Source organism: Ovis aries, chromosome 25 (assembly GCF_016772045.2).
Source record: "Ovis aries strain OAR_USU_Benz2616 breed Rambouillet chromosome 25, ARS-UI_Ramb_v3.0, whole genome shotgun sequence".
Lineage (NCBI taxonomy): Eukaryota > Metazoa > Chordata > Mammalia > Artiodactyla > Bovidae > Ovis > Ovis aries.
In genome coordinates, this window is record NC_056078.1 from 34,350,601 (window position 1) to 34,363,586 (window position 12,986).

General features: G+C 51.9%; 1 protein-coding gene across 1 annotated transcript; it reads right to left on the bottom strand.

Moving 5' to 3' along the window:
- Window positions 1–608: 608 nt before the first annotated feature.
- Window positions 609–12,096, bottom strand: PLAC9 (placenta associated 9). Its single transcript, XM_027962247.2, has 4 exons — window positions 12,001–12,096; window positions 2,336–2,433; window positions 1,095–1,224; window positions 609–740 (listed from the first exon to the last, which is right to left on the bottom strand). The coding sequence occupies exons 1-4, from the start codon at window positions 12,062–12,064 to the stop codon at window positions 730–732; spliced, it is 303 nt and encodes a 100-aa protein (XP_027818048.1). The 5' UTR covers window positions 12,065–12,096; the 3' UTR covers window positions 609–729.
- Window positions 12,097–12,986: the final 890 nt, after the last annotated feature.

Genomic DNA, 12,986 nt, shown 5'->3' on the forward strand with positions numbered 1-12,986 from the left:
GTTGTGTCCGACTCTTAGCGACCCCATGGACTGCAGCCTACCAGGCTCCTCCACCCATGGGATTTTCCAGGCAAGAGTACTGGAGTGGGGTGCCACTGCCTTCTCCATAATAGTACAGGGGGTGATGAAAATTCCTAGAATAAGGTGGTGGTGATTGCACACCACTCTGAACCCACTTAATTGGTACCATTTTATATGGTTAAAATTTAGAATTTTATGTGAATTTTACCTCAGTCGAAAAAAGGTAAAAAAAACCTAATGTACACACACACTGCATGGACAGTCTCATCAGAATGGAGGTTCCGGGCAGGGCCCGCAATTCAGCATCTTCGATGAACTCAGGTGGCTCCTTTGCTGTTCGACCATGGCCACATACTGAGTCACAAGGCTACTCAGGGCCCCTCCACTGTGCTGCCTTAAAGTTCTGGGCCTCAGGTGCCTCACCTCTTGAACCCACCCCTGCCCTGTCCATCCCTGTAAATAAGGGTGGAAGCGTGCAGGTGGAATTGTGCTCCTACGTCTGAGTCTGCAGGGGTGCGAGCCTCAGGGCATGGGGGCAGATGGAGAAGGGGCTGTGGCTGCAGAGGTCACTGTCAGCAGACAGAGAGGACCAAAGGAGTAGGTTTTATTTTGCACAAAGCTGAGGAAGCCAGGCCAGAATGCCTGTTCTGTTCTCAGAGGAGGGCTGTCGTGTCACTGCCAGCTGCTGGGCGGCTCCAGCTCTGGTGCTCAAAAGCGATCTGAAAGAGAGGGGACAACCTGGGGGGTGAGTGAACGGGCACTGACTGCCGCCTGCCCTCCCCTGCCAGTCCCCCAGGGACTCCTGCGCCAGGAACACAGAGCTCACGGAGGAGGCAGCTGCTCTGCGTCAGGGTGTTGCGGACTCTGCTGGGTGCCCTTTCCTGATGCTGGGCTACAGCAACCCTGGGGTTGTGGGCAGACAGCTCTCTGGGGGAGTCGGGGGCGGGGGGAGTCCTCCCAATTCTGTCTCAAGGAGAAGCGGGAGACTCCCTGGCTTGTCCATGGAGTGGAGCAGTTGTCCCCACTGCTGCCCAGTCCCAGAGGCTGTCATCTCCGCTACCCGAGCTGCTCACCATCTCCATCTCCCAGGAGGTCGGGGATCGGGCTGAAGGGCCCCGGGGGCAAGTTCCAGGCCAGCTCCTCCAGCTGACTCAGCAGGCCTTTGACTTCCGCCTCCAGGTGCTCCACCGTCTTCTCCACTGTCTAGAGCGAGGAGAGAAGGCGGAGGACAGCAGGGTAGTGAAAGACAAGAGTGAGGTCAGTCTTGCTCCATCAGCCACATCCTCCGGGGCCCGTGGCAGTCAAGTAGGGGGCAGCCGGAAGGGAACTAGGTGCCGGGGGACCTGGGTCCTCCTGGTTCAGGCACTGCCCCCGTCTGCCTCTCAGCTCCCAGATGACAGGATTCGAGGGGCTCACTCAAAGCCACTCCTGGCTCTGACGCTCAGGGGTTTCGCTTAATCACTGGTTTGGGGCGTGGATGGACTTTGGGATCCCTTTTCCCATTTCAAGATGACACCACTGGGAGCTCACATTTCTTTTGTTGCCCCGCCCCCTGGTGGCGACTCTGCCAAATGACCGTTTTGGCATTTTGAAATTTTCTTTATTCAGGGTTCTTAACTTTTTTTGTAAATGAACCCCTTTAGTAGTCTGGTAAAACCTATAGACTCCCATCAGAAGAATGCTTTCATTGAGAAAATAAAATATGTAGGATTTCCAATGATATAAAATGCATTAAAATATTAAAGTATTTAAATTTTGATATAAAACGTATTACCTTAAGTAACAGCAGACCTAACAACTACTGAATTTTTGACACATTGATTAGAATAAATTGAGATATAAGTTGAGATATTCACAGTGACTATAATGGGATGAAATTATCTGATTTCTATTGATGACAGTGTCAAGGTACAATTGTTTTTTGTCTATAGTGAATGACAGTGCTAAACCTCAGCTAAAGGTTTGTGAAATAAAGTGCAGTTTTTTTCCCCCACACAAAACTATGGACCTTGGGTTACAAGCAGTAGCTGTATAACATAACACAGCAAGTGAATTTCCACCTTCTCATCTGGTGAATATGCAGAGATCTCCCGCTGGAGGCAAGCAAGTTCCCAGGGGAGGCAGGGTCTGCTGGGGGCTGGTCAGCCTAACAGTACAGGGAAGGCATGGAGATGTCTAACATGGTGGCCAGGGAGCAGGACTGGCCTAGATCACCCCAATTTTAAAAAACCAGATTGGCCTGAGCCCTCCCAAGCCACCACCAGCCTGGCAGATGGTCCTGAAGCTGCATGTCCTCCCAGGCCACCCTCATTACCTCCTCTATGACGTCCAGCCGACTGTGGACAGCCACGTGTGTGTCACACCCTGCGCTCTGAGCTGAGTCTCCTCGGGAGGGGATGAAGGGTTCATCAGCTGTGGGAAAATAAGTCTTGTCACTGTGGGGCCCTCGGTTTCCCTGTAACATTAGAGTCTCTTACAAAGTACCTGGCTCAAAGGAGGTGAGTCCAGAAAACAGTCCAGAGAGAAGCTGAGAGAGCCAGGATGTGAATGTAGGGCTGCCCTACTCATTCATCTCCAGGGCCAGGGTCACCTCCAGACCCAAGTGGGCATCCTCAAGGAGGTGCGGCCTGAACTGGGTAAGAAAGGGAGGGGAAGGAATGTTTTAGCCAGAAAGAATGAGTGTGCAAAGACAGACATGAAGTAGCAGGGGGTCGCGAAGAGTCGGACACGACTGAGCGACTTCACTTTCACTTCTCACTTTCATGCATTGGAGAAGGAAATGGCAACCCACTCCAGTGTTCTTGCCTGGAGAATCCCAGGGATGGGGGAGCCTGGTGGGCTGCTGTCTATGGGGTCGCGCAGAGTCGGACGTGACTGATGCGCCTTAGCAGCAGCAGCAGCAGCGGCGTGGCTCAGTGCAGAAACCCTTGGGGGTTTGGAGTGGCTGGAAAGTACTGCGTGGCTGGGGGATGAGACTGCAGAGGTGGATGATGGAAACAAAGCCGGGGTCCTAATCTATCGATCATGATGTTCCAGGGGTTATTTTAACAGGGAGTCATGTAGTCGTATATGAATTTTTAAAATTCAGAGAATGAATTGGAGAGATTCATCTTTAAAGGCAGGAAGTATCACAGTAATCGGCATAAGAACTGGCGAAAGGAGAGCGCTGTAGGAAAAGAGGAAGAGTATGTGCGGAGATGTTTTAGAAATAGCATTATGCGCCACATGGTGTGCTCAACAAATGCGTAAACTCAGCCAGCCTCTACAACCGATGACTACCCACAGTTCACACATGAGGAAATTGAGAGGGGTGGAGTGACAGGTCCAGCGTCACACGGCCAGCAAGTGGAAGCTCTGAGGTTCAGCCTGTTCAACATCATTTTCCTCCCCACCGCTGGGTCCTCCTTGATTCTTCCTGGCACCAGCCACCTTCACACCAGAAGCCTTAGAGCCTGGTTTTGAGCTCACGTTGCAGGGTTGGTGGCTCTGAGATGTTTTCAGGGCATCCAAGTTGGCTGGGTCCTTGGAAAACATGGACAGTCAGGAAGGGGGACACTGCCCCAGAAACAAGGAGAAGCCAAGCACTTTAAAGAGGACGAAACAGCATGGCCTAAAGAGGCACTGAGGTCTAGCAAGGTCAAGACTGACTCACGGAGCAACAGAGAAGCTGATGCTGAACGCCATCCCCGCGCTCTCAGTAAAGAGGTGCCAGCAGACCAGAGTCTAGTCGCGGTGGGAGGAGAAGGGAAGGGAAGGCCAAGAGAAGGAGACAGAGATCCCAGAAAGCATGCCCAACAAGCTCGGCTGCGAGTGGAGATCGGATCACAGTGTCTAAAGAAGTCTTTACTGTTACTTCCAGGTTGTTAAGCGTTGAAGAAACTAAACAACGCTTTTAGCCTGAAGACAGGAAGAACCCAGGAGAACTGAAAGGATGCAAGGCCACAGAGTCCAGAAATGGTGATGGGGGTGGGGGTGGGGGTCACGCGTGGAAGGGAGAGAGAGGACATGCTGCAGAAACGGGTAAAAAGCTCTACTTAAAAGGGTCAAGAAGTTGAGCAAGTCCCACCTAATAACCGCTGTTCACTCGGTGAAGAGGGGACTCATCTGCTGAAAACTCCTGCAGGGTTAGCAAAGAGGAGAGTTCGTTGTGAAGTTATCGGGAATTCTCTGAGCAGGCTGACAGACACAGCCACTAAAATGGGAGCCATGGCAAGAGTGCTTTCACCATGGAAACTGACAAACGCTTTGTTTCCCAAGAGCCAGTGTATCAGCACCCCTGGGTAAGAAGCTTGAGTAAAGAGAGGGGGTGAGGAGAATGACGGAAGCAGTTAGGAGGATGATTCGGAGTGACAGTGCCAAGGAAGCCCCACCCCAGCAGCTCAGCAGCTGGGTGTTAGCAGCAAAGGCAGATGGGTGGACAAGCTGAAACCTGGGACCAGCTGAAACAAGGGATGAATGTGGTGACAGGCAGAAGAGAAAGGAGCTGAGGATTCAACCAGTCAGGGCTTAAGCGGCTGAGTTCTGGAGTCTAGCCTGAATAAGGAAGGGGAAAAGGCCAATAAGAGGACTGACAGTTGGGAGAAATGGAGGGGCTGAAGGCACTGGAGGTCTCGATGCAATGATAGGGTAACAGAATTTACTGCAATTTTAAAGAGATACTGCAATTTTTAGCCTGGAGAGGTGGAGCAACTTCACAGTGACAATACTAAGGCTGTGAGCATCTGAAGCAGAGTGGGGGTAAGAGTTATTGGACTTGATCTTTGTAAATGCAAAACTCTTGTAACTCTAAGACTTCAGTGTTGGTTGGGTTGCCCAAGGGGACATATAAAGTTGCCTAGAAGGCAAGGGCACCCCACTCCAGTACTCTTGCCTGGAAAATCCCATGGACGGAGGAGCCTGGTAGGCTGCAGTCCATGGGGTCGCCAAGAGTCGGACACGACTGAGCGACTTCACTTTCACTTTTCACTTTCATACATTGGAGAAGGAAATGGCAGTCCACTCCAGTGTTCTTGCTTGGAGAATCCCAGGGATGGGGGAGCCTGGTAGAGTCGGACACGACTGAAGTGACTTAGCAGCAGAAGGTGGGCAGTCCTTGAGGTAAGGATGGAGATGATAAGCCATTTTGCTGGTGATGAATGTGTAACTCTGAAGGCTGGGTGACTTGTCCAAGATCACACAGTTGGCAAATGACTGAACCCCAAGCACCCTGGCCTCCTCCTGTCCCCACTAGCTGGTCAGCCAGCTGGTGTTGTGGAGCTCTGCCAGAGTCCCCATGCCCTAAGAGTCTCTGGTCCTAACTCTATCTATCTGGACCCCAGCTCTTCCACACAGGGGTGAGAGCCAAGCACAAGGACAAAACTTCCTTTCACTCTGAGCATTTTTTGTGGAGAACAATTTCAGTTTTTACTTTCTGCTTTTTATTACATCCATCCACTGAACTTAGAAAAACCTCTTCAAAAAACACTGGTCTTCTTGTTGACTTTGGGGAGGGAGGGGATGTTATAGTGGCACTTTGGTTATTTTTTAAAAAGGAGCCTTTTAGAGATCTCTCCTGAAATATTTAAGATACAATGCTATTATGTCTTGGCTTACTTCAAAATAATCCAGGCCTGGGAGTGGGAGGAGGCACGGGTGGGAGTGTTGGACATTGGTCAAGATTGACCAAGACTGGTAATTGTTGAAATTGAGAGACGGGGACATGGGGTAGGGGTTGGAGGGCTCACTCTGCTAGTCTACTTTTATGTGCATGGTTTGAAACTTTCCACAATATAAGGCACTTGTCCAGTGAGGTTGCCAGCAAAAAGCATGAGTCGTGGTGGGCTTTGTGCATTGATACAAAAAGTTCTAGATGGGTGTTGGGGGGTGTTCTGAGAGACCCCACCTGGAGGGCTGTGCTCCATTCTGGGTCATTCACTGAGAGAAGGCTTTGGACAGGCAGAGGCAGGTCTAAAGGGGCCACTGTGAAGGGACTCCAGATGTTGAATATGTCTCAGTTGAGAAAACTGGGGTGCTCAGCTAGAGAGGACTTGGAGGGGGCAGGCAGAGCTGTTCTCAGCCACACAGAGGCTGTCCTGGCCTAGGTCTGTGCCCACACACACCTTCTGCAGACTCTGCCCAGAGGGGCCTTTGGCCAAGCCTTTCCCCTGAACCCCACCTGCCCTTTCCCAGACCCTAAACGACTCTTCTCCCCCTCCCCCAAGCACTCAGGCCAGGAGGAAGCAGGGTGACCCTGCCGGCCAAGTGGGGCTCTATCAGCCCTCTAAGTCACGAGCAACATGAGTCTGCTCCCCTTGCTCAGCCTAAAACATCCTGTTCTCTGCGTGTCTGTGATGAGGCCTGACTTGGCTCCTAGACCCCTCCAGGGAAGAAGCTGGGCTGAGACTGCGCTCCACATCACACGGCAGTAATCCGTCGCATCTGGACACAACTGCACCCCGGGCTGCGGCACAACTGTCTGTGAGCTCATCCAGGCCTCCCCGGGAGCTCTGCTGAGAGGGCGGGTGGGGGGTTGGGGGCTGGGGGTGGCTGGGAAGAGCCCGGCCATCCTGCCCCGCGCCCTTCCCCATGGGGGTTCTCATGGCGTTGACCTCAAAGCCTGAAGGCAGAAAACACATGGCAAGCCTCCGTTCTCAGCTGCGCACTGGTGCAGCCAGTGGGAACTTCCTGCTCCCTGAGCCTCTGCTGCCTTCTCAGAACAAGGCTTTTGGGGCAGTGGCGAGGGCGAGGCACGCCCGAACAGATGCAGTGCACCCAAGGGTCACCTGTCTCTCAGACCTCAAGTGAGCTACCAGGACAGAACCGGGATGAGTCTAAGGACAAGTTGCTTGTCTGCCCAGAAACTCCAGCAAAGCAACAGTTAGGCAAGGACTCCCTTCGCGCTTTGCGCTGTCTTGCCAGTAAAGAGCTCATGATAATGCCCGCCGGCTTCACGGGGCTCCAGGGAAGCTCAAACCAGAGGAAGAAGAGTGGGGGAGGTGGCAGATTATCCCGCCTGACCACGGACGGCCAAGGCTGCGATTCCCAGTTTTCCCTGCCTTTCTCTGCTCCCCCCGTCCCCTGCCTGGCCAGTTGGGGAATGGACCTTCTTGGATGCAAGGTTGTTTTCCTTGGCCTGGTGCCTGCTCAGGGCCTATATGCACCCTGGACTGCGCCTTGGGTGGAACATCGTGAGAGCCGGCTGCCGGTGGGGGGTGGGGTGGGGTGGACCAGAGGCTCAGCGCAGGCAAGGGGTAGACTCCAGTTAAAGGGGCGTGGCCACTGGGCCCCCTCCCACTGACAGACATAGGAGAACTTTTTTTCCTCTAGACCTGAGCACTCACGAAGAAAGTGCACAACTCAAATGATTTCTGACCCTGAAAAGTGCTGCTCTGACCAGCCACACTTGTAGACTGCGGCTTAATTCTGTGTGACCACATTCAATATAATAAGTCTAATAAATGTGACCACATTCAATATTTGGATTAAAATTTCTGCTTCATTCCAAACCAGTGTTTTTTTTTTTTTTTTAAGCAGAAGAATGCTATTTTCAAACAATTATATGAAGAACCCTAATCTGTGGACCTGCTCTGCCTGAAACAGGAGAAGGCTGCTTAAGCCCCCTCAGAGGGAGCTCAGATGCCAGGAAACTTTTATTTTGGGAGCGATATGTCGTCCCCCCTGTTCTCTGGTCATTTTCCAGAGGTGGATTTGAGCCTTGCCGGTGACTCTGAGAGCTTACCAGTGCAGTCAGCGGGTGGTTAAAGTGAGGATACAAGCTGAGCTGCTGTAACAAAGAGCCCTCCCCCGCCCCCCAGTCACACAAGCGTTTATTTCTTTCTCACTTATCAGTTCAGAGGTGGCCTGGCTGATGCTCCCAGCTGGCAGGCAGCTCTGCTCCCCTCAAGGCCGTACAGGAAACCAGATTCCTTCCACCTCAGAATCCTACATTTTTTAATCCACTGGATTATAAAGTACTAGAACATTCCTAAACCCCCACCAGACCAAGGACTAGGAAGCCATCCAGGATAAACTTCTCTCCACATGCTCTGAACAGAACACAAGCTTGGGGTCCCACCTCCACTGCTGGCTGACTGTGCTCTTTGCCTCTCACTCAGCTGCTTCTGCAGGGGATCCTCCCTGCCCTGTCTACTGGCAGGACTGCTGCGCTGACTCAAGGGGATCCCGCATTTGAAGGCACCTGAGAACTGCCAGATGACGCGCAAATGCCAGGTGAGGCATTCGCCAGGTGGGCTGGAGACTGAGCAGGTCGGTGTAAGCCCCTGTGGCCTTCCCTCTCCACATGGAGCCAGTGCTCTTCACTAGGTAACTCTGGCCAGGTCTCCTCAAGGTGGGGAGGCATCTGCTCTGGGACTAAACTGTGCAGGGGTCCCAGGGGTGCTTGGGAGGGGCTTCGCCAACAAGCACACCGGGGGGTTCAAGGCTGACTGGATTTTCTGGGCTCTGTTATAAGCCAGTCCCACTTGCTAGATCCTCGGTTTCTCCACCTTTAGAATGGGTACAGCCCTACTCTATATTTGAATCCACTATCAACATATGATCACTTATTACACGCCAAACTTTTTGTTCAGTGTTTACCTGCATTATTATCTCATTTAATTCTATCTGTAAGCTCAGTACTCCTACATCACTTTTTTATAGATTAGAAAACCAAAGATCAAAGAGGTTGAGACATGCCCAAGACTACACGGCTGGTAGGTAGTGGGGGCAGGATTTGAATCCTACCTGCCTGACACTATGCTGTGCTTTGGGAGTTCTGTGATGAGTTAAGGGCCTCCCACCTTGGGATCTCAGCTGCCTCCTCTGTAAAATGAGGGGCTGGACAAGCATGGGGCAAAAGGGACCTGTACACAGGACGCCTGTGCACCTGGCCTGGGGCCCAACAAGAGCCCAAATGTGTACATTGGATCAAATTGTCTTTGAGAGTTTCACTCCCCATCATCCATTTTTGTAAGAAGAAACGCAGTGATCCTTACCATGCACGCTATGTGCTAAGTCACATCGGTTGTGTCCGACTTTTTGCGACCCCATGGACTGTAGCCTGCCAGTCTTCTCTCAGTCTACCCTGTCCATGTGATTCTCCAGGCAAGAATACTGGAGTGGGTTCCCATGCCCCCCTCCAGGGGATCTTCCTGATCCAGGAGACTTCAGTCTCCTGCATTGGCAGGCAGGTTCTTTACCACTAGTGCCACCTGGGAAGATGTCTCAACATAGCTCGAGCATCTTCTTTCACCCAAAGCAAAAAAGCAGAATCCCAATGGAAGACAGTCCACAGGGACCTGGAGTGACGGTGGATTCCTGTAGGCCCCGAGGCATGGATGAGAATGGCTAAATAGCAAAACAGAAAAGGACCTCAGCTGAAGTCTTAACTTAAAAAAAAAAAAATTCTCTACAAATAACACAGAACAGTCTATTTCACTCAACACATAAAAGACTTTATAGAGCAATATGAAAAATCCTAATACCACAATTGAAAAGGTCAAGACAATTCACAAGAATTAGACATGACCAATATTCTTTAAAAATATATATATATATCCAACCTTGGCAGTAATCAAAGAAGTGAAAATTAAAGCAATAAATCATCTTAAAGTATTCTCACAAAAAAAGTCTACTTGGAATTATACGATGCTTCTAGATCTAATTACCAGTTTATAGACAATACAGGGAAAAGAAGAACATTTAAATGACATACAGAAGATGCACTCAGCTAAAATTTAAATGTGAAAAGCCATAGGGCCAGCAACGTAGTTTCTTTACCAAATACATTTTAAGAAAAAAGAAAAGAACCTTCTAAAGAAACTTAAAACTTACTACAAGAAACTTAATGGACATATCAACCAAAACCCAAATGTATCCACCTTATTTGAATCAAACAGACCAAATATAAAACATGACACAATTAGGGACATGAATACTGACTAGACATTTGATGATATTAAGGAGTTATTGTTCATTTTTAGGGGTGACAGTGGTATTTTAGTTACTAAAAGATTATTGATGCTTTAATAATATATAAGGTAGTACTTATAGATGAAAATATTTAGTGCCTGGAGTTTCCTGTAATCTGAGGGAGGGGAGAGAAGGTGGATTAGACGAATTAAGATGTCAGGAATCCATGGAGGTTCCTTACACCATTCTGTGTGTATAGCCAAAAGATTTGATAATCAACAGTTAAAAAAAAAATGGTATAATTGTCTGAAGTCTGAAAGGTTATGTAAAACAATGTTTGAACACAATGTGAAATTACATAAATACATTTATACTTTCTTCTTTCTATTTTTCTTAATCTGAAGCAATGAGCATGACCAGGAAGAAAATAATGTTTAAAATGGCTTTAAGACAAAACGTATGTACCACTCATAGCTAAGGGGCCACAGAAGGTCAGCCACTGTGGGCAGTGGCCAGCTCCTCCCTCTGGGGGAGCACAGACTTGGCTTTGTCCCCTCAGCTCCTGGAGGTGGGACTCTGCAAAGAGGGGGCAGGCAGTGGGCCAGGGAAGTAGGGGGTGGGTGGATGGCACTGTGGGCCGGACTCTATGCTGGGTGGTCTCAGCCACTCCTCACTCAGCCTGTGAGGAAGGGGTTGTTGGCCCTCCTTTGCCAGCCTCAGTGGAGAAGCTGGCTCAGGGAGGTCAGCGGAGCTGTCTGAGGGCGCGAGGGAAGGAGCCAGTGTGTGTCGACAGGTGTTCTGCGCTGGGCACTTCCCTTTGCTCCAGTTCTCTGGGTGGCTACCATTCTCCCCAACTTACAGAAGAGGAAATAGCTTCAGAGAGGTGACATGACTCACCCAAGGCCACTCAGCCGGGGGCTGGCCAGGAGCAGGACTGGCCTCAGCCCTTTCCCTGGTGCTCCCGGTTCCCTGCCAGGGGAGCTTCCACCCTAACACGGGGCACTTCCACCAGCTCCAGGTGGATGGGGGAGCAGCCTGACACAGGGCAAGGGTGTGGCTGAGGGGGCGGGAGAGCTGCATGCCTGGGCAGACTGGGCCTTCCCCTCACCTGTACAGCTGTGAGCATCAGCCGTCTCTGGTTGAGGTTGGCAAGAGAGCTTGGGTAAATGTCAACTGTAAAGTTCTACACAGAGTGCAGAGTCTTGGGGTGGTGGAAGGAACACCTATGCGTATGGGACAGTTGGTCCTGCAGCCTTCCTGTCCGAGCCTCACCTGCAAGGGGACAGCTCTAAGGCTGCTGTCAGGGGAGCTAGAGGGGATAAAGCACGGCAAGGAACCCAGCCGGGAGCACCCAGAGGGCCTCTCTTTCCTGCGGCCTCCTCCCCACCCACCCAAGGCTGCTCAGGCCCTCTGGGAAAGCTCTCTGAAAGGCTGACAACTGGCCTCCTCTCCTCTACTGCAGGACCTCCTCAGACTACCAGGCAGGTGAAGCCGAGACCTCCAGGGGCCGCCTGCCTGGCCCCTACCAGCTGGGCCGGACCAGACCGGGGTCATCTGCCTGTTGGAGCTCAGCATCCCAGTGAATTCCCCAGGAAAGGAGGCCTGGGTGCTTCGCAGGCCCGCCCCACCCCGCAGACCTCACGGTTCACCTCCGGACCCTGGCCCCCTCCTCCCTCTCCTCCCCACCCGGGGCACTGGGTTTCTCCACCCTCTCTCCTTTTTCTGTTTCTTTCGGATCTCCCTCTCTTGCCATTTTAGTTCCTCTGTTTCTTTCCCACTAAACTCCTTTTGCTGTCCTCATTCATAGTTCACACCCATCTGTTTACCTCCGAAATCTTTCTGTCCCAGCCCCTCCCTTTCCCTCTTATTCGTTCCGTTTTCCATGTTCCTCTGCCTCTCTCTCTCTGCCTTTTTCTGTTTCGTCTTTCCTTTCTCTCTCCCCATCGCTCTCTCTCCCTCCCTTTATCTCCCTCTTTCTCCATCTCTCTCTCTCTCCGTCTGGCTCCGTCCCCATCTCCCTCCCTCTCTTCTGCTCCTTCCTCGCGGTCCGCGGACTCCCTAGCCCTCGCCCCGCTCCCGGGCCCCACTCACCGGCGAAGGCGCCCGGGGCGCGGAGCAGGGCGAGCCCGGCCAGTGCGCAGAGCAGGGGCCGCATGCTGCCGGCCGGCGGAGCGCAGCGCCGCTTCTGCCTGCGGCCGCGCTCCCCGCCCTCCCCGGGATCGCGCCGGCCCGCCTGGGAGGAAATGCTCGCAGTTTCAGCCAAGATTCCTGGGCGGCTCCGGGCTTTCTGGCTCCAGCGAGCCCGCCCCCTCCAGAGACCCCGCGAGCGGAGGGGCGATGTGCCAGGCTGGGCGTCTCCCCAGGAAGGGGCCGCGCTCTGAGCCCCCCGCGCCTCCCCCTGGGCCCGAGCACAGAACAGAGGATGATGGAACCGGGGGCCCAGTGATCCGTTATGAGCCCATTTCACAGACCAGCAAGTTGCAGTTTCCAGAAGGGCCACCCACGCCTGTGGCACAGGATCTGAATCCCTAACTTCACGGAGTAATCAGCTCTGATGACATCAGATAGTGCCGCTCTGAGAGGGAGGCTCAGAAACGGAGGGTCTGTCTTCCACAGAAATTTTGTCCTTCTAAAGGAGTAACAGTATTGTTAAACGATACTTTCCAAAGGAATATAGTGGGTTTGTTATTGATCCGGGTTCTTAAATAGAAATTGATGGGGACTTCCCTGGTGGTCTGGTGGTTAAGAATCCACCTTGCAATGAAGGAACCTGAGTTTGATCCCTGTTCAGGGAACTAAGATCCCACACGCTGAGGAGCAACCAAGTCTGTATGCCACAGCTGCTGAGCCCTAACGCCACAAGTCGAGAGTCCCTTTGCCCCAATGGAAGATCCCACATGACGGCAACCAAATAAATTTAAAAAAAGAAATTGATAAAATGCCACATCAGGCAGGGCCTTATTGGATCTCTTACTTAAGCACGCCAAATAATAGGTATGGGTGCCCTTGCTTGCTCCCTGGGGGAGGGGGTGAGCTGGTCCCTAAATGGCTCCAGGGTTGGGGTGGATGTGCCTGGG